A 21,371-nucleotide genomic window follows, 5' to 3' on the forward strand; every position below is an offset into this window, starting at 1 on the left:
CTACAAAGTAACTGCACAAACTTTATATCACAGTTTTGTTTAGCTCTGATTTCGCCTCGATTTGTGCGCACTTACAATTTGGACAAATTCATTTTATTTTTGTGTCTCTGAAGGCATCGGGGGCTACGTTGTGTCCGGAAGGGACGATTGCATTCTGGGAAATGTGGTTCAGCTCCCTCTTTTTCCTTCCTCTTACTGGTAGTTTTCTTTAAAACACAAGAGGGAGACAAACTCTTTTCGTCTGCTAAACTGATCAAATATTGTAATTAACTAATTAATAAATTATATATATATATTTTATTTCTAAGTCGTGTATATATATTTGTTGTATTTTGTTCCGAACTAGTAAGAAAGGTTCTTATCAAATATGTTAAAAGAGTTTCATCATGAATTAAAACTTTTGTTCAAAGAACTTTGGGTACTTTGGGAATTTGGTACATTTTCAATAGCACTTTGAGAACATTAAGATAATTACCGATGATGAACTTTCAAGAAAATGTTTCAAACCATCTCATAATTCTTATTTATTTGATGCAATTTGTTGCCAATATGTACGTGAAAGCTCTTTTACAATGTTAAAATTGTCAATGGTAAGTGAAGCATCCTCACCCATACAAAATAAACATCTGTTTGGAATTCTTATATTTGATATTCTATGTAAAATATGCTAATATACTGTTGTCCACTGAGGATGTTTATTGATTTAACTAGTTTTTACAGCTAGAATGCTTTGTATACATAAATATGTAAATGCATTTGCATAAGTAAAAAGTAAATGTGAAAGTTAGGCACTTGTGATTGAAGCAAATCAAGGGAAAGGAGTGAAGAAATATGGCACATAGGATGTAACAAAAAAAAACATTTATTCTGGTTGTTTGCTAAAAAATTTTTGCTCTCAAAGCTGTAATAATATGACACAATAATCAACATTATTCAAGCGCAACTATCTTTGCAAAATGTGAAAAGCTGAACAAAATATGTGAGATGTTTTTCAATTCTATTAAATTAATCAATGCAAAACAGCTCGACTGAAAGGTATGGCTACTGATGCATATTTTCTCATCGATGAGCCAACAACCAATCAGAGTTGAGACCTCTAACATCCTCGGCTTGTGATTGGTTACAGTCTTAGGACACTGCAGAGATGCGCGCGCGCGCGCGCGCGCGTGTGTGTGTGTGTGTGTGTCCTGTAAAGTTCATTCATGTTTACGTTTGTGGGTTGCAGCGCTACTGTCCGCCCAGCCAACATCAAAGCGAAACAACTTACAGGGTTAGAAAAATAAATCAGCTCGGTTACTCAGCGGCAACGAGAGCACACACTTTTTCAACGGTAATGTCCTGTTTTTGACCCTTTACATTGTTTAAAGTTCGCGTTTAAGATCAGTTGCTAACGGTCGTTAGCGTAAAACTGCTCTAGCTGGGAGAGGTCGGCATTCTGTTACCATAGTAACAGCGCAGCACATATAGGCTGAGCGGTTGGAAGTATGTTGTTTGCTCTGTTAACTTAAACACTCAAACTGCGTCGCTTTTGGACACACTAATGTACAAATACAACTGAGAGCAGTTTTTTAATCGATGGCTCCCGTGAAAAAACTCATAAATGTTTCTCAGTAACTGCCGGATTTTTCTGTATCACGTAAACATGAAATAATCGCGGCTAGTAGCCCGAACAGAGCTAGACACCAGACAATTAAATGTATAGATATGAATTACATAATTAATAAATGTATGTCCGATTTCACTTCCAGCCAGCATGTCCATGTGGGGCCAATCAGGTTTAAATTTGGGCTGCAGATAAGGTTCCCACGTGGGTTTGTTCGCAGTTTCCATGGTGGCCTCACCTGTGTTTGCCCATATGGGTTTCAAAGTGCAACTTGAGGGGTTAGGGGTTAGGGTTACCCTAAGCCTTAAATTATTCCAAAGGCAATACAGATAAACACATCACACAAAGTAAAAGAATGTTCGCATTTAAATTGGCTAAATGCAAAGTCCAACCAAAGCCACACAGCAACTTGAAACCCATATGGGCAAACACAGGTGAAGCCACCGTGGAAACTGCGGACAAACCCACTTGGGACCTTTATCTGCAACCCAAATTTAACCCTTATGGGCCCCACATGGACATGCTGGCTGACCACCCAGTTTGCACTTAATATTTATATTTGATACATATATTTTCTGCTGAGCAACGGTTATATAAGTGTGACAAATGCCATGTTTATGATAAAAGATTGTGATGTGTTCACGGTGCATTGGATTGTGAGCAACAACATTGAAAAAGCTACAAAGTATATTTAACTTGGCCAAAATGTATGATATTATTAAAGTGTCAGTGTTTAATATCCGTAGTCCACCTGTAAACAAACAAAAATCAAAAAAAGGATTTGTCAGAGGGGAGGTTGCAGACTGAAAGACAACCACAGAGATTGGAAAAATAGTAGATACAAACCAGCTACATGAACAATGACAATTAAAACACAAATTGTACACACACACATTTAATTATACATGAATCAACAGTAAAGGTAAAATAAAAGGACCACAGTGAGATGTAAAGATGATCAGAAAATGATACAAATAGACTAATAAAGAGAAATGTTCATTTAAAAAGAATCATTATGAGCATAAGTAAATGTAAAATTACTACAGAGAAACAAATTAATCAATTAAAATGACCACAAAATGATAGAAATTAAGAATAAGATATGCTATATGACAGAAAAGACAAGGAATGATTCAAGAAGAGCTGCAAATTTAATACAGTTATATAGAAAATGTACACATAAAGGCAGAATCAACAAAAAAAGAGATACAAAAGAAAGGTAATAGCACTGCAAAGACATATAACATGACCTGCAATTCATACAAGGACACAGGATCAACCAAACAGAAGCACATAATAATAACATAAATGTAAAATTACTATAGAGAGGCATGAATCAGCCACAGAGACATAAAAGAACCGCAAAAGAAATAGAAATACCATTAGGTGACAAATCTGCCACTAAATGACTGTAAAAAGATGACAATCATCCACAAAGAGATGCAACCAACTAACTAAGAGATGCAAAATGAACAGAAATTAATGCACAATAACTGCAAAGAGACATGAACTGAATAAAATCACATTTCGCGTGACTAGCAACTGATACAGTCCAAATCTTTCTCAAAGAGATGGAAAATTAAAGCAAAGATACACCAACCAAAGCATCATCATCTGTCAGTTTTAATCCTTTTAATGACTACAACCAAAACAAGCTGCCAGCATATATTAACTATCCTTATTATCAATCTAGAAATATACCGTCATTGCAGACATTCACACAGACACGCACACAAATCAAATACTCTCAAGCACGCACTGTGTTGGTCCTTCAGTTTAGCCAACATCCTTGCTGGAAGCTTAGCTGCTGATCTTTAAAGCATCATAACAAAAGCCCGACACAGAGGAGTGAATGTGGAAGGGTGTAAGGTGTCAGCTAGTGATTAATTAATGTTGATTGATTGATTGATTGATCGAAGAATCCGATCAGCTAACGAGATTTGTCCTTTTCTGTCACCTCATTGTCATTCAGTCCTTTTTGTCTTAATTGACACTTGGTCAGCTGACTGCTTTGTACTCTTCTTTGTCTGCTGTTTGACCAACATTGCCCCTTCTGCATGTGCTCTATTTTTAATGTCTTCAGTGGAAGGCCAGGCTTCAGCTGAAGGATCTTTATTTCAGCTTGGCCAAGAAGATAGATGTCCAGCCTCTTCGCTTACTCTTCTCATCGCTGCAGCGCTTTTCAGCACAGATTTACATTTAACAACTCGAGGCACTGAAAAGCCCTTCTCCTATTTCAGTGAACAAATATCAGGGATTATCCCTCTCTACTTACCCCCTGCCGAGGTCTCCTGCTCATTTTCTCTCCATCGTGTCATGACGTATCGGGTTTTTCTAATTTGTCACCAGATCCTTTGCTTGACTATATGAGTCAATCTGAGCTAATTCACCCTTGTGATGGTACAAATCTGCTCTGTTTCTTCAGAGACAAGAAGAAGACGGCGCCCAGAGGTGAGATGTTGCTCATTGGTTTGTCCGCCGAGGAGCGTGATGGCACCTTTAAAGATTCTTGAAATAAATATCCCTGTGTCAAAGATGTGTGGAGACTGAGAGACAAGTGCTGCTTCTTCCAATGCCGCTGTCCTCACAAATGTAGCTTTAACAGTGCAGGTGAGTAAAAGACTTCTTAAAAGATGATAAATCAACGTCACAGTCAGCAAAGAGAGCTAAAACTAATGCAGATCAATGTAACAGTTCTACTTTCACCTATTTTCTGAGCTCCATTTATAATTTTTGTTGTTTTGGAGAGCTGTTGATTCTTTTCACGACACATTTGATATATATATATAATTTTTTTTTTTGTCGTGTTTGTGTTGTTTCTTTTCACTGAGAGATATTTCCAATAATTTCCCTTCCCGTCTGTATCAGTGAGGCCTGAATCCTAGATCCAGTTCAAGAGCAGCACATACTGCAGCCTCTACTTATGAAATCATTATCTCTAATCTGTTTTATTTCAGTGAATTAGTTTAATCTAAGAAGGGTTTTGCACCACTGACAACAAGTAACAACTAGTTAATTGATCAGTTTAACATGTAGTAATTGTGCAATTTCAAAAAAAGGGTTAGGGGTTGTTGATGGATGTTGATGTCTCCCAAATGTTTATAGATTTGCTTTATTTATTTTGGTGTTTTTTTTATCATTACACATTGAATATCTTTGCGTTTTTGGACAAATTAAGCAGTTTCACAATCTGACTTTGCTAATTTGAACAAAGCAAACAGATAAAAAAATGAATTTATCGGTAAAGGCACATGCGTGTGAGCGTTTACATGTGCTATGCTGAATAATGTTTGCAGCAATTTACACTGGAGCCACTGATAGTGTGGTGAGGACAGCAATTATAAAGGTGTTATTTTTGTACCTGTAGTTGTTCAACACTTAGAGTCCTTGAGAAATCATTTGCGGGGCCGTAACTGAATACAATCTGAGGTCAGTGGGGCGTCTCAGCCCAGTGTAAAGCTCACACCGAGGGCCAGGATTATCTAGATCACTGGATCAGAATACTGTTACCCAGCACCGTAACCTCCCACTGTGTACCTGGGATGTTCCTCCTTAGTGCTTCCAGCACCCCCTGTATTCGATCACAATCATTACCAGGAATTAACTTGACCTCCCATTTGCCCTGTAAGACACCAGATAGGACGTGGAGGTGAACAGCTGAGACGATGCTGCAGCAGTCACCACCCACAGGGCTCAGGTCAGAGTACAGACAGACACTTAGAAAAGAAGAGAGGTGTATCTCTGTTCCTATCAATTTAGATTAGCAGCGAATCTTTGGCGGTGGCGGGATGAGCTGGACCACCAGTTTGGTTCAAATTAGAATATTTGAGCTGTTAAATGGATAGTCGTATCATAATTCTGCATATTAATCATTAACCATCGGATCAAATTAAAGAATTCTGCCATATATTTTAGCTTAAACACTCCAATCAACACACTTTCTTGATATTATCGAGAACAATAAGTTTAATGTAACAGTCACACATTTAGCCGATGTTCTTAAACTCATTTGTCATTTGACCATACTGTCAGTGTGTTTACTTGGAAATACTTCGTATTTCCATCGTACGTTTGGTCTTAAATTTAATTTAGAAGTGGTATTAAAAGGTCTTAAAAAGTCTTAAATTTAACTTGTTTATACCTGTATACAATGAAGTTGATGTTATTCTGCCGGTTCTGTCGGGGTTAACTCCTGTTGCCGTTGTTGTAGTATTAGCCTCTCTTTGTATCCGTCCTGCCACAGTACCTCTTGAATGCCAGTGTGTGACTACGTGCTGACAGGCAGAGCACTCACCTGATGAGAGGAATGGAAACGGAAACATGATTCCATGCGCACTCCTACAGCTGGTCCTTTGTTCTGTTTGATTGAGTTTCGGTGTCGGGCTGCTCAACACGTCGCTTTAAAAAAGAACCGTGTAAATAAAAGAGTGCCGGAGAATGGAATGGTATCATTTGGTAGTTGTTTACAAATCAAACACCATGACATTTGTCTTTGTTTGTGCTCACTCAGGATGGGTCTACAGGTGGACAGCCCAGGCAGAAATGATGATGTACAAGTATATGAGCAACAGGGAGAGGAAGGGGGGAATGAAAGCGAAAGTGAGGCCTGCACCCTCAGCCTGCCGCCACCCATCACCAAGAGGAGGAGGAAAAGCAAGAGGAGGTATTTCGCTGCTGGAGCTCCTCCGCTTACACGTCAACAGTTACGCACCATTGCAGGATATTAACCTCAGAGCACTTCTGATTCTCCATCCAGTCCTGGAGACTTTTAGTTTATCCTCGTCATCTTTTAACAGGAAGACTTTTAGGAACATGCTGCAGATTTCTGTCCTTCTGTCTGTGTCTCTTGTCTTTCAGATGACTGGGAATCAACCTCACCAACTGCAAATATGAAAGTGGTAAGTCTGATTTTGAAAAGTCTAGTATTCAGTTGTGTTGTGTATGAATTGTTGTATGTATAAAAAATGATGTCATATGAAGTGTTTGGATAGTTTTAGGCTCCTTAGCTCTATAAAAGGGAAATCTTTTTGTCAAACTTGGTAATATGTGTCTTTCAGCTGTGAGGAAACAGTTAATGTTTGTCCTCCCAACTCAAAGTTGGCTCTATGAAGAATATGTGTGAATGTGTGAATTTAATTAGCCTGCAGGGAGCTCCAGTTCAAGCCCATTCAAAACCTCTGGGATCGATTTAAACACTTACAGTGAGCCAGATCATAACTCCCAATGTAGAGCAAAAATAAAATCATCCCAGTCTGGATTAAAAACCATGAATCCAAATTAGCAATTGGTAAACATTTGAAAACAATAGACTAAAATTCAAATTAAAAGCCGGATATAATTCTTACTGTAATTCTTTCATTTCTTTGTGAAAATACACAATGTAGAGCGATGAAAACGGAAAGCTGCCTCAATAGATCGCAAATCATTTGGAGCTTCTAGGAGATATTTAATGTTTGATTTGTGTCAGTGCGGCGAGCTTCTCGTAGATATGGCCTCAGGGAGGCGATGGAGGATGAGGACTGGACGCTGTTTTGGACCGACTGCTCTGTGTCTCTGGACCGTGTTAAGGACATGAAGCCTTACCAGGTATTTGAGCCTGTTTGTCCACAATAACACTCATATTACTGCCGTCATTCCTGAAACCGAGGTCAGTTCTACAAATTAGCTGCCTAATTGTATTTGTGCAGCAGAAGATTAACTGGGGAGGACGTGTTTCTTTTTTAATAGTTACTTTTTCAGGGCACAGTTTTTATACCTCGCAACATTTCTTTCAGCTCAGGCATTTAATTTGTAATTTGCTGTAATGGGGTAATTTAGTGCAGTTACTGTTCAGCTGCTTGTAACCAATGCACCTAATTCTCCTTTTTGAAGATGACTGCAATCTGGATACAATTTTACATGTAAAATATATGGCATTTTATCACAACAGTCCTCTCATTCAGTCTAAACACACTTCTCTTTGCAGAAAATAAACCATTTTCCAGGGATGAGTGAGATCTGCCGCAAAGACTTACTGGCAAGAAACTTGAACCGCATGCTGAAACTGTTCCCCAAAGAATATAACGTCTTCCCCAGAACTTGGTGCCTACCTGCAGAGTCAGTTTGAACCTGATTTGAGTGTTTAATATAGTTTTTCTCTCTGCTTATCTCAGAACTCTCACTTCTTATCTGATTGTACTTTGCAGTTACAGTGACTTCCAAGCCTACACCAGAGCCAAAAAAAGCAAGACATACATCTGCAAGCCAGATACAGGTTGCCAGGGCAAAGGTATCTTCATCACCAAAGCTACGAAAGATATCCAACCTGGAGAACATATGATCTGCCAGGTTTACGTCTCCAAGGTAAGGCGCCGTTAAAACAGCAAGTACAACACCAGCACATAAACATGCAGCTTGAAGCTTAAACATGTACTTTATCACCTTTTTTTAGCCTCTCATAATTGACGGATACAAGTTTGACTTGCGGATCTATGTGCTGGTGACGTCATGTGACCCGTTCAGCATATTCATGTTCAAGGAGGGACTGGCTCGCTTCTGCACCACAAAGTACAATGAGCCCACACACAACAACGTGGTAAGAACGATCGCATCTGTACTCCTCGTGCTGCCGGCAGTAAGAAACAACAATCAGTTTATCTTAATTATGTATTTATCGTCCCGTTCCACTGGATGACACGATCCTCCATTAACAGTGACAAACGCAGACACCTATCGCAGTAATTACCCACTGGATTTGAGTTCGTCCTCTCCTGAAAATAGTCCACAACATACGGAAGAGTATTAGGGCCAGGCATAAGAAAAAAAATATATTTTGCCTGTCGAGAATAAAGTCCACATGTCGAGAATAAAGTTGAAATGTCGAGAATAAAGTCAACTCCACTGGTCCATCATCTAATTACTTTATTCTCAACATACTCTTCCGTAACAACAAATGTATTGTCTGCTTCTTCTTCTTTTTTTTTTTTTTTTAGATACGACAGGGGTCTGCTTGTTCTTAAAGTACTGACTCGGATAAATATTTTTCATGGCTTCTCTCTTTCTATAAAAGATCTTCAGATAATCAGTTTATCTCGTCTGTCCTTTCTTGAAATTATATAAAGTTCTTTAGTTTGAGCATGCAGTCGGTGGATGGGAGTTCTTCCTGTTAAGAAGAATCAATCTTACAAAGTGACAAATTCTTTTATTCCTGGAAAAATCTCCAAGACTTTTTATCATGATCTCCAGCAGTACCAAAAATGGTAATCATAGAATCTGATTGAATCTCTCATTTTTAAAAAATGTAAAATGTAAAATGTACATTCATAACAGTCATCACCAGGTTTGGATTAGATTTTTTATTGGATTTTTTCCACCGGATTTAGTGTTCAAAGAGATTATTGTATCCTTTCTGGGATTTTCTCTTTACTGCTGTGTGTTTTATGGGTACATGTGCATGTGGAGTCCATACAAAAAAGAAGACAATGCTCCTAAATTGCCTGCAACACCTAATTACAGACCATGATTTTACTGTTTCGCTTTTCCACAGCAACATGTCACACATTTGCATAATTCCTGCCTGGTGGCTAATTTGGAGCCCATAAGATAAAAAAGGAGAGCATGCCACCCTTTTTGACCAATCAGCTGACTGAATAAATAATTTGCCTCATTATGGTTTCAAAGTACTTCAGGAAGATCATTAAAAATAAAATGCCTGAAAGGACGTAAGCTGGATAAAGTTAGCATTTACAACATTTATAATATCGACTGTTTAAATTAGAATGATGTTATTTTACCTTCAAAAGCAACTTTAAGGTAAAATAACTTGATGACTTTGAAACCACCTGTCCGAAACTCAAAGATAGTCTTTTTATTTGTTTATCTAATTATTTCTTAATTGTATAACACACACAAAAAAAAACTTGTTAAAGTGTATATGAAATTCATCATTTATCTTCAATGTTAGGAAGACGTGTGCATGCATCTCACCAACTACTCCATCAACAAGAACAGCGAGAACTTTGTCCGCGATGAGGATGTCGGCAGCAAGCGGTAACTAAAAACAGTCCCAAATGTCTTTTGTGTTGTAAAAGACATATTATCGTATTTTGTCGCAATGTTGTTGGGATTTCTGTCCCCAAGAAAGTTGTCCAGCCTCACCAAACACCTGGAGTCCATCAGCTGCAACACAGAGAAGATGTGGAAAGACATTGAGGACATCATCATAAAGACCCTGATCTCCGCTCACCCCATCCTCAAGCATAATTACCACACGTGTTTCCCCAACCACACCACCGGTAGCGCCTGCTTCGAGATCCTGGGCTTCGACGTGCTGCTGGATCACCGACTCAAACCCTGGGTGCTGGAGGTGGGAGATCAGACACAGCAGTTAGATATCAACCTTAAACTCCCTTAGTTAATCAATCTTGTCTCATGACATTATATTACAGTTTAATTCATCCATATTTAACTTATTGTAATATTGCTTGGGGTGCCTCATATTCTTCTTACCTTAACCAGATACTCCTAATTCAGAAAAGATTCTTAAGAATGACTTCAAACTCTACAAATCAGGCGCCATCTGCACCTTTATTCAGCAAATTCAGACTCTTGTCAATTTTTTCTATTAATATGCTTCAAACATCTCTGTTTATGTTTAAATTCATTCATTGCAAACAAGACATTCCAAGCACTTTTCATAAGTTCTTCTCGTTATCATCATATATTCAGTCATATTCAGTAAGAGGTCAGAACAACTTTCTTTTACCTCTTTGTAGAACTTCCAGACATAAATGTTTTATTAAATTCCATGGTCCCCAGCTCTGGAACTCCCTAGACAGAGGTCTCAAGCTTTTATCCCCCTACAAAATGTTTAAGTCTAGTTTGGTGAGGTATCTTCTGTCCATGCAAAATTTCAATTGAAATGAAATTGTGATTTTGTTCTCTCTCTCTCTCTGTATTTTCCTTGTCTCCTCCTCTTTTCTGCCTTTTCTTTTCTTTTATTGGTTGATTTAATTTAGTGTTTTGTTTGGGGGGGGGGGGGGGGGGGGGGGGTATATAAGCCCTTGGGCTTCCTTTCCTCTCGTGCACATTCTTTTGGCCTTTGTATTAATAAATGTATTTTCTTGTTTTATCATTGTGCATATTTAAATTAAAAAAAACAAAAAAAACAAACGCATTATTTATCCAAATTCAGGTGGGTCTTTAAATGCAAATTTAAAGCCTCGTCCTCAGACTGGAGTACAAGTTTGGAGGGTTTAAGGAGTTAAAATGTTAAAGTCAAGCAGTATATTTATGTTTTTTTGTGTGTGCTCAGGTGAACCACTCCCCCAGTTTTACTACAGACTCGCAGTTGGACCGCGAGGTGAAGGATGCGCTGCTGTACGACACTCTGGTTCTAATTAACCTGGGAGCCTGCGACCGTCGCAAGATCACCAAAGAAGAGAGACGCAGGGTGAAGGACAGGCTGCAGCAAAACCGCTCCAGGGAGGCCAGGTAGCTTTATGACGTGTGAAGCTTTTCCTCCAAAGCCACACACGCATATTTACGTAAGCTTGCAGCAACCGTACAGCTTGTAGATTTCTGTCCTTGTGTTTTACCTCCAGGTCAGAGGAGCTGCGTCAGTGCCTGGCAGCCACGGTGGAGCAGATGGAGAAGTACGAGGCCAAACACCTGGGAGGCTTCAAGAGGATCTACCCCAGAGAAGGAGGGGAGAAGTACGACAAGTACTTCAAACACAGCAGCTCACTCTTCCAGGAGACTGCGGCGTCTAAGGCCAGAGAGGAGTGTGCCAGGTATCTGCAGCACACTGTCAGCATACCGGCTGTAGCACCGAGTCCAGTCCAGTAAAGAGCAGAGGCTGCTAGTGAATCACACAGAGATCTTTTTCTTATCCACACACCACATTAGACCTCATGAGTCTGTCCAGTAAACAGTGAAAAAGTCTTGAAAAAAAACAGGTCAGTAGTAAAATCATGAAAAGGAGGAGAGGCTTCTGCACGGGACAAATTATTTTATGTTCTCTAGATGCTCACCGCAGAACAGTTGGGATTTTAAAGGTTTTTCCATTTTTACTTGATTCTAGCTGCTCAACAGTTCTGGCATTTCAGAATTTCCCATCCCTGTTTTTCTCATTTTCCCATTAATTTTCTGTGGGTGGCGGTTACAGGCCGGTCAGTGTAACATCTGGTTTGTTTTACAGAATGTGACTGACATGACTCTAGAACAAGGAGGAATTATTGTGTTAGCCCGACCAAAAGCCGGACTTTTTAGATGAACGTAAACAAAGAATTTGGGGATCAAATCACTCCTGCATGTGCACGCTCAACTAAACTCAGATGGGCATTCTGCAAAAAAAAAGTCAAATGTACGTGTATATTAATGCAGCAACCATTATGATCTCCCTCAGAGAAAGAATGTCTTGAACATTTTATTTGACATATGTCATTGAGATAAACAATTCCCTCCTGGCGAATGTATACAGGAGCAAATACAGTCTGGTCCAATTAACCGCCCACACTGAGCTGTAACGAGCTCATCTCAGCTGTGGAGTGAAATAAGATGGACCTTCTCTGGAAAAGATGTCTGAAAGACAGCATGTGTTGCTCCAATTAGGATCTTTATCATTCAGCACAAACATCTGCAAGTTATACATGTCGTGTTCATTAATGCACCCCCCCCCCCATACTATCAGGGGTGTTTTTTTTTTTTTAAACTGTGCGATAATGAGCTGGATGGTCCTTCTCTTTAGCTCAAATTTCTAATTATTTCCAAAAATACCTTCAGATCCTTATCTGTCAAGTTCCCCTTCTCCTCCGTCCACCTTAACTCAGCTCGGGTCCAGAGAAGGCCTCAGCACAGTGCTGCCTGAAGGCCTGAAGATCACCATCATTCAGTGTTGGTTCTCACTTCTGTCCCTTCTTCTCTCAATCCTTTAGTCTGTTGCACCGTGTTTGATGAAGTCCAGAGATTCTTTGTAATTTTCACAGAGAAACACTCTTGAAGTCTTGATCTATGTGTCCACTCTGAGTGACGAAGCGTCTTTACTTCTGACAGACTCGGCCTCCCCGGGATGTTTTATTTTCTAATCACTCAGTTTCTGACCTGTTTTTAATGAACAAGTGTTATTAACAGCATTATGTAAGTTGAAAATGAGCATTTACAAAACCAGGCAATGTTTGGGCACAATGTTAGTTTGAAAATTAAAGTTGAGGTGGGTCCCAACTTTTTATATTATATATTATGTATATAATTATATATAACAAACAATAACTTTTCTAATTTTCAACATTGTGTATATTCAGTCTTTTCATTTAAATATCTAGGGTAATTATTCAAAAATCATTGCATACTGTTTTCGTTTACATTTGTATTCACACCATCGCTACTTTATAGAAATGGGGCAAAACAATTAGAATAGAATAATGATAACAAAACAAGCACAAAAAGCTTATTTTTTCAGCAAGTTAAGGTTATAAACAAGTGAAGGAGGGTTCGATTCATTTTAAGAAACTGTGTTGAAAGTATTAATTAATTGATTTAGTGAATAAGCTGATTGGCAGAGCTTCATTAAACGTAATTTAATGAAAATAAATGTTTGTAGTAATTGAATAAGCCTCTCCCTTTTGATTGTTTTTCTCAGACAACATTGATAATGTACATCAGATATATCCAAAAAGCAAAAGAAAGTATTATTTGATTGGTTTTGTCTGACTTTTGTCGGCTTTTTCAGCAATTTCCCTCGGGATAAATAAAGCTTTTTGAATCTTTTGAATTTGAATCTTTTAATTACTTGGTTGATAAAAATTGTATTTGCACCCACAACCTTGATTATTTTTTCAATTTGAAATAATTAACAACTGACTTTTATCTTTGAATCAACATCGAATCTAAAGTCCTGGAGAAAACATTTATTACAGCTTATTTAGAGCTTTTTTTTAATCAATATTTCTTATTCAGGGAGAAATGCACAGTTTTTATATCTCTAAAACATGTGTAGAGGGTTTTTAAGCTATAAGACTAAAATGGAAGTGCAGATGGTGCTTTAGATTTGTCAAAAAAAAAAAAAAAGATTTTGGTGAGAATGATCACTGAATTAATTCTATGATTTAATTAAATGGTAAAACATCATTCGATGGCGTGTAATCTTGCCTCCAAATTAAAGGCAGTCGTGGAAATGATTTCCTCTGACTGATGACGCTCAGCTGTGTGAGCCTGTAATTCTCATGTTATTAGATTAGAAGCCAGTAAGCCTGCTGTGAAATACCATCTTACAACTTAATTTTGAGAAAACCCAAAAGCTTTAGACTCCAGTTTGATGAAATGCTGTCTGATGAGGAAATATTTTATCAGAACAATCAAGAAATCACCAAGAACGCCCTCCTGTGTTTGATCTCGTGCAGCAGCCAGCTTCATTTTAAGCTACAGACTGTTCTGTTTGATCATTTCTAAATACTTCAGAGCATCTATAATGTATTTGTGATTGTTTACAGGAGGTTTTTGTTTTTATTCAGAAATCCTTTCATAAGATATAACACATTAGATTGTAAATAGTTTAAAAAAATTCTTACTTATTTAAGAGATTAACATAGTTGTAGATGAACTAATATCACAGAGAGGTGCTAAAGTTTGTTGGTGTTTCCAGGCAACAGCTGCAGGAGCTGCGTCTGAAGCAGGAGCAGAAGGAGCGGGACCAGAAGGGAGGCCGGAGGAGAGAGTTGCAGGGCGAGACAGCGGGGGAGAAGGTCAAACCACAGCCGCCCTGCAACCTGCAGCCAGAGAGGCTTTCTTACCGTGTTGTTGTTCAGGTGCAGTGTCCTCATGAAGCCACAGGAGGGAGTCTCACAGCTTCATCCCCAGATGTATTGTTCATCTTCTGGCTGACCCCTCAGAGTCGATGCACACATACCAAATTTGAATTAAACAGAATAATATCCCCGCAGATAAGTTTCATTGGATGTATTCATATTAACGTATCTTTTACTGTCATGGCGGGAAAAACTAACGGTGACATCGAGCTCGTTTGGTGACAGTAACTGTTCATGTGTCATAAATGCTACAAACACAGTGAGGCAATAAAAATGAAAACTGTCTGCGTTTATCCGCAGTCCCCTCTCTCCGGCTCGTCTGTGGATCCAGAATCTGCAGAAGTCCGAGAGGAGGAGCAGCAGGAGGGGGAGGAGGCTGACATGGAGGATCAGGAGCGAGTCGACGGACTGCTCCAGAGGAAGAAACTACTGGAGGACCTGGGGGTGGTGGACCAGATCCACCAGCTGCTTCAGGGCCAGACGGAGGGAGGTGGAGCCCTGCAGGATGTTCCTGAAGCCTGCAGACACCAGCAGGATCATCAGAGACCAGAGCAGAAGGTAAGCACTGGCTGCAGATGCTGCAACACCCTGCTTAGTTCATGTAAAATGAACAATAAACAGTTTCTGACGTGTTACCTTTGTACATTTGTTTATTTCAGTTGGAAGCTTTGACCCTGTTTTCTCAGAGGACAAAGCAGCAGCAGCAGCAGCAGCAGCAGCAGCAGCAGCAGCAGCCCTGCTCTCAGGTCTCACTGCAGGTAACCAAAAACACATCCAGCCCTGCTGAAATAATGCACTATTTTGTTGTATAAAATGTGCTTTAGTTTGGGGAAATTATTCTTTTTAAGCTGCATTACCCCAGAATAATTAATCAATATTCATCTTTAGTGTCTGTTACCTCAAATATAACCTGCTATTGCTACTTTAATTATTAATCCATGTTTTTACAATTTAATTAAAATTTTACATTTTCCAAACACAATCATTTTAATCCCAAATTATGATATAGTTGTGACATAAATTAAATATTGAACAAATAAATGAATTAATAAATAGAGAAAAACTACCATTCCTGAGCATTTGAGCAGCCTGAAGCAGATTGTTTTTTCCTGCAGTCGTATCTAAAATCCTTTAATGAGTAAAATGTTGTAGCTCAGTTAGTCAAACACAGAGAGTTTGATAGTTTTAGCCTTAAAGTTGTAAAAATGACATGTTGTTTTTTTCATTTGGGAGATTCAACAGTTAAATGAATGAGTTCAGCTGTTTCATTTAATTATAATTTGCTGAATAATCATTATGACACACAATTAATTTCACCGTCTTGTTTGCAGCACCTCCACTCCCTCATGACTCGGAGGAGTTTGCTCAGGCAACCGATCCACCAGAGGAGCCCGAACGAGTCCGCCTGCCGGCAGTTAGAGCCCGCGTGCCTCAACAGACCGGCAGAAATACGCAGGACCATCAGCGCCCAGCGAGTTCCCTGGCCAGGTAAACGCATCTGCTCGCTGTAAATGCTGCGACTTGACTGTCTGAGCCCATCAGAGGTGATGCACGTCTCTGGATGTGACTGCTTTTGTTTTTATTTTTAATAAAGAACATTATCAGGCCTTGTGTTCCTTCCTGTGTGCAGCTATTCCAGAAATAAATAGAGCCGCAACAAATAAAATAAAAAAAAATACAAGCACACACTCGTAAATGTAGAAAAACGAGATTTTACACTCAATGTTTGACTTGTTGAATATTCAAACTCCTATTTACTGTGTCCATCGCCACCTAAACTGAGGTTTCTATTAAACACAGGATTAAAAACAACACAAAAACACCGGATCTTTGTTGTTTTCTTCTCCTCTCCGTTGACATTCCTCCCAGGTTTCTCTTCAGGTTTCTCAGGTTTTCTCCTTCTCTTTTTAGCCAGTGGCTCTCATGTTGTCAGGCAGGACAGCAGAAGCGGCTCCTACATGGAGACCAGGTCCCGTCCCAGCATCCCCGCCATAAACCACGTCCATAAAGGGGGCCCGCACGGCTACATGCCCCACGACCCCGCAGACCTGCAGAGCCTGCTCGTCATCTCCACGCGCGCCCCGCTGCTCAGGAGGCCTGGCTTCTCTCACATCGTCCGCAACTCCCCCCGCCTGAAGCCCCCCAGCGCGGCAAAGGCCACCGAGGAGCAGGATCACTGACCCCCGAGGGCCCGCTGAGCAGGAACTGAGAGTCCAGACCTGCTGCAGGATTTGTTTAGACACACAGCACCTGAGGAGAGGCGGAGGTAGAGCAGAATTTAACTGTGAAAATGCAGTAAAACACACTGTGCCTATGAAGAATGTCTCATATTTGTAATGGATTTTATATCTTCACACCTGCAGTTTATACCGCTGGGCACTAAATGACCTGCAGCACGGGGGGAAAAACCCATATCATAGCTGCTTTTTAAGTTTTCTACTGTGTCCTCAAATAACGTGTTCAGAAGAAGAATCTCCTCCAACAGACCTCACATGCAGTGCCAAAACAAAAACAAGATCCAAGTCTGTGGGTATGTCAGCCGAGAAAAATCAGAACCTTTAACTGGCTGGATGGGACTAAATCTGACTGTGTTCAATGACCATTAAAGTGTTAATTATCAATAAATAAAAAAAATCCAGCAGGGACATAAGAAATAAAAGGTTACTGCTTTTTATCTCAAGGAAATTTGTAAGTTCAGTCATAGAAAATAACTTTCTCTGCGATGGAGATCAATAAAATGTGTGTTTACTGTTCTACAACAAGATGGTGAACATGGGTTCAAATGTATTTCTTTATGGTTAAGACCATATTTTCTACCATTTCCATCATTTTAATTGTTTGTTTGAAAGGAAGCGCCTCTGTGTTTCACCGAAGCTTTTCGGTTTGAGCTCAGAGGCCATAAAGTTTCACAATGCGACGGCATCCGGTTTATTCGCTTCTGCTCGCAGACTAAAGAAAGAAGTGGGAGGGAAATTAAGAAAGAAAACAAACACGAAACCTATCAAACATTTTAGAGGAAACCATCCACAACAACACAGGATTGTGGTTCCGGCTGCTGGGATAAATAGTCTAAGAGCTTTTTGCTGTTTTTTTTTGTTTTTTTTTTTCTAGCTCAGAAATTATTCTTCAAGACTTTAAAATATGAGGAAATTACGGGTTCGTTTGTTTTATCCTGACATATTATATGTAATTTAGTATCTTGAGCGATAATAAAAGAAACCAAAGCTGTGTTTTAAATGTATTTTCATGCGTCGGATCCTTAAAAAACTCAGAAAGTTTTCAGGCCTCTTTAACTCAGGCCCGCAGAGGAAAAATACTGTTTCAGACCCGTTAAACTTGGTCATAAGTTTGCTTTTAAAACATAAAACGTGTCCCAGAATGGGAGAAATTCCCCTTAACTGCGAGTTTTTTTGTTGTTTTTTTTTTTTTTTTGGATTAGATTAAATCAGTTTTAACCAAAAGGACTTAGTTTACATTTCTAATTTAATGTGAACGAAACGGCGTCACTTTCTTCCGGATTTTGGTCTCTGGGGAAAAAGCAAACCAAAAGCCGTGAGGGCTGGTGTTGAATTTCGGGAATTTATGGTTTTATTGCATCTATAAATGTCGGAAATCCTCTTTGGCGATGGAAAACACCAGCAATACCACCTGAAAAGATCAATTTTAATTAAAGAAAAACGGAAATGGGACGTGAAAGAAACCATATTAAGGAGGGGAAATAAGTTTTTTAATAATTGATTTTAGGCGGAACGAAGAAGGTGGAGGTTGTCCTGATGATAATCCTCATAGAAAAGTTGGATGTTGGAAGTTTCTGTGACCCTAAAATCTCCCTGAGGAAGGAAATCAGCTTAACACTTTATCCATTTTTGGCCAAAACGATCTGCAATGGCCAATGAATTCTTCATTTTCAGAGATGATGATAATAATAATGTTTTATTCAAATATCCTCACACCTTGAAGTCAAATTATTATAACAAAAAGAGCTTCAATCACGCGCGCTTGAGCCTCAGGATTATTTTTACTCCATCTGAGAGAGATTTAAAAACGAGCAGCTTCAGGTGCGCTGGAGGCAAAGATTATCAAACTAAGTTTTTTTAGATAAATCCATAACAACTACAGTCGTGATGAGAGAGCAGAAGGTGAACGAACCTTTGGCGGCGGAACGGAACCAAATATCCATCCTGATTAATGTCCTCACATTTTCACCTGCTTCCGCTTTCATCCACCATCAAATCCAAATCCAAACATTTCGGGGCTCGGTGAAAATAAAGATGGCGAATAGAAACCTCGTGTAAAACACTAAAAACCTCTGCGGTTTATGAAAATTTACAACTTTGCCTTGGAAGTTTACGACTCGCCGAGCTCCAGGATTGGCTGCTGGCGGTCATGTGGACAGCAGCAATGGGAACTTATTTCCCATGAGGTTATATTGCAGCTGCTGTTTTCCACCGCTCGTTCACTTAACAGTTGTAACACAAGCTTTTTCTCGGCCTTTCGTATTAGCAACACGCGTGTGGAGTGTTGTTTTGAGAAGCTGGCTGCTGTAAGTGGGTCTAATTTTCCGGGAGTGGGTGATGGAGACACCGCGCGACGCCCCAGCGCCATGTTACTGTTGCTGCACATGTGTGTCTGTGTGTCCGTGAAAATGAGGAATCACCCCACTCCAGGATGAAGGGATTACTTTCATGATGTCACTTAAAAGAAAAGTGGGAAATTTGGGGGCGAGGAGGACTGACAGGAAGCGCGAGGAGCTTCTGCGGAGTGGTACCCACACTGGAAATGATGGATTATCAACAAAGGTAAGGGCACCATGTTTCTAATATCATAGCAATCAACTGAGCACCGGCGTTTCGCTGCTGCAGATGTTGTATTGTTGTTACTGAACTGTCACTGTAGGCCTGATGTTTACATTACCGGAAAAGAGGAAATCTGTCTTTTAAGAAATGTCAATTAATCAGTGCAAAGCGTGTTGCGTCTTTTCTTGCACTGTTTCTGCTCCTCTCGGCCAGCTGCTGCCTCCGTTTAACCTCTGAGATGCTGCAGCGCTTCCCAAAGCGCCCAAACAGTATGCCATTTTACCTAAAAAGGGCTGGAATTGTAGGTTTAAGGCCTATTGGAAACAGAGGATGTCATATGGTCGTGCGGCTGCAGGCCAGACGAGCCTGACTTTGATGATGATGACGGTGGTAATGATGAGGGTCACAAGGCCTGTGCCATTGAAAAGACGCATTTTCCTTTTAAATCAGTTTCATTTATCCACCATTCCTCTACTGACTCATTTTATTCAATTTTACATGTTTTATTTTTGTATTTGAATTCTGAACAAAAGCTGCCAGAAACCTTTTTAATGTTTATGTTGCGCAGCGCTGTTTCCCAATTGCGCATTTTCTGCCTTTCTTTCGCCTTTTTGTACCATTATGGACAAAAGATAGCGCTGATGCTTCTCATTTTTGATTTTGTGAGAAATTTTAAACCAATTTTCACCACTCTGTACAATTTTTTTTGTTTGTTTTCACTTGTTTTATTTTTATGGCGCCTCTGTAGAGCTTATATTCTGCGCCTTTTTGAGAGCTAAAGTCTGACATAAAAACGTCAGATTGTCATTTATAATTGTTTATGTACTGAATTTAAAGATTGTTTCATTCAGGCTTTTAAACTGTGATTTCAAAGGTGATATTTTGTCACTGGAATGAAAAATATCACAGAATCGCAGTGGGTCCAATGCAAAAGGAAACACAAAAACATGATTATTTGAGCTTAGCAACAAACATTTAATTTTCTCCAGTTTATAACATTAAAAAACAGTCATGTGTTTCAGAAGTGCATTATTTCAGCTATCCATACACTTTGATAATTAAAATTATACGTTTTTCCATTTTAAGTGTATTGACAAAGATGATAAATTGTCTCAATTATGGCACTTAATTTAACAAATATAACCCTCTTTGCACGGAAATCCTGTAATATTCGATATCTGGGGACGCTTTAAATGCAGATTTGGACTAAATTTTGAGTCTGTTTATCATAATAATCCATTTCTATTTGATAAAAAAAAGTGCACGTATAAAGTCAATGATACTGACATGAATTTATCTGCTTATTTATCACTAAATGCGGGTTTTTGTGGAGGATTAAACAGTGATCCGTGCAGAAGATGACGTACTTGTTTCACTTTCATTTTATACTTACCTCTTAATTTTCAATTGTGAGATTGTTGTGCACATGATCACGATGTGTTGAGGTGATGAGGAGGATGATGATGATGGTGATGGTGGGTGTGAAGGCGCGTGTCCTCCGCGCCGCTCCCTGCCAGGTTTACGTGGACTTCAGTCAGAGTTGGGGGTGAATCAGGACTCAGGGTGAGCTCACACCTTTGGAAGAGTGAAATATTGGCGTTATTGGCGCAGTCTTTCTGCATGCGTGCACTTAAACCAGTAAACGCCACGTCTTAAGATTCCTAGCTGGGGTGAGGATACAGTATTTATCCGTGTTTATTCGGGTAATTGAAGGTAGAAGAGAGAATGGAGGGCAGAGGAAAATAGACGATGCGTTTCTGCTTTTTACACCGTGAGTGTGTGTTTTGGGGGGGAGTTTGTGCGTACTTCTTTTGTTACACTCTACTTGCATACGACCAAAACACTTGTTTCTTTTTCTTAAAAAGTATATATTTCTGTGAGTCGTTGCGTCTCAAGGAGAGCGCGTGAGCGTGCGTAAAAACCCGACAAGCTCTAGTGCTTCATTTCGATTCACCGGGGACTCCTGCGCGCAACAAGAGCCCCCCATGGGTGCAATAGTGCAAGCACAGACGGCTGTGATTGGCCAGAGGTTGATCAGATGGTACACTTCCCCTCTGTATTCAGTGGCACCTCACAACCCCCCCTTTCAGCTAAAACCAAATCTCCGATAAAGTAATGGCAAAACCACTTGGACTATAAAAGACAACAAATCATATTCCTCCGGAGTATATACACCCCGTTGTCCACCCA

General features: G+C 39.6%; 1 protein-coding gene across 1 annotated transcript; it reads left to right on the forward strand.

Moving 5' to 3' along the window:
* The first annotated feature begins 1,240 nt into the window (after positions 1-1,240).
* ttll6 (tubulin tyrosine ligase-like family, member 6) lies at positions 1,241-17,024 on the forward strand. Its single transcript, XM_075457491.1, is given in 19 exon segments — positions 1,241-1,330; positions 4,029-4,054; positions 4,139-4,213; positions 6,114-6,268; positions 6,466-6,501; positions 7,071-7,189; positions 7,569-7,699; positions 7,789-7,945; positions 8,034-8,177; positions 9,546-9,631; positions 9,722-9,947; positions 10,896-11,074; positions 11,185-11,373; positions 14,223-14,385; positions 14,686-14,943; positions 15,045-15,143; positions 15,717-15,873; positions 16,297-16,517; positions 16,520-17,024. Coding segments are annotated over 16 exon segments (2,394 nt in total). The 5' UTR covers positions 1,241-1,330; positions 4,029-4,054; positions 4,139-4,213; position 6,114; the 3' UTR covers positions 16,595-17,024.
* The last annotated feature ends 4,347 nt before the right edge of the window (positions 17,025-21,371 follow it).

Source organism: Odontesthes bonariensis, chromosome 23, assembly GCF_027942865.1.
Source record: "Odontesthes bonariensis isolate fOdoBon6 chromosome 23, fOdoBon6.hap1, whole genome shotgun sequence".
Classification (NCBI taxonomy): Eukaryota; Metazoa; Chordata; class Actinopteri; order Atheriniformes; family Atherinopsidae; genus Odontesthes; species Odontesthes bonariensis.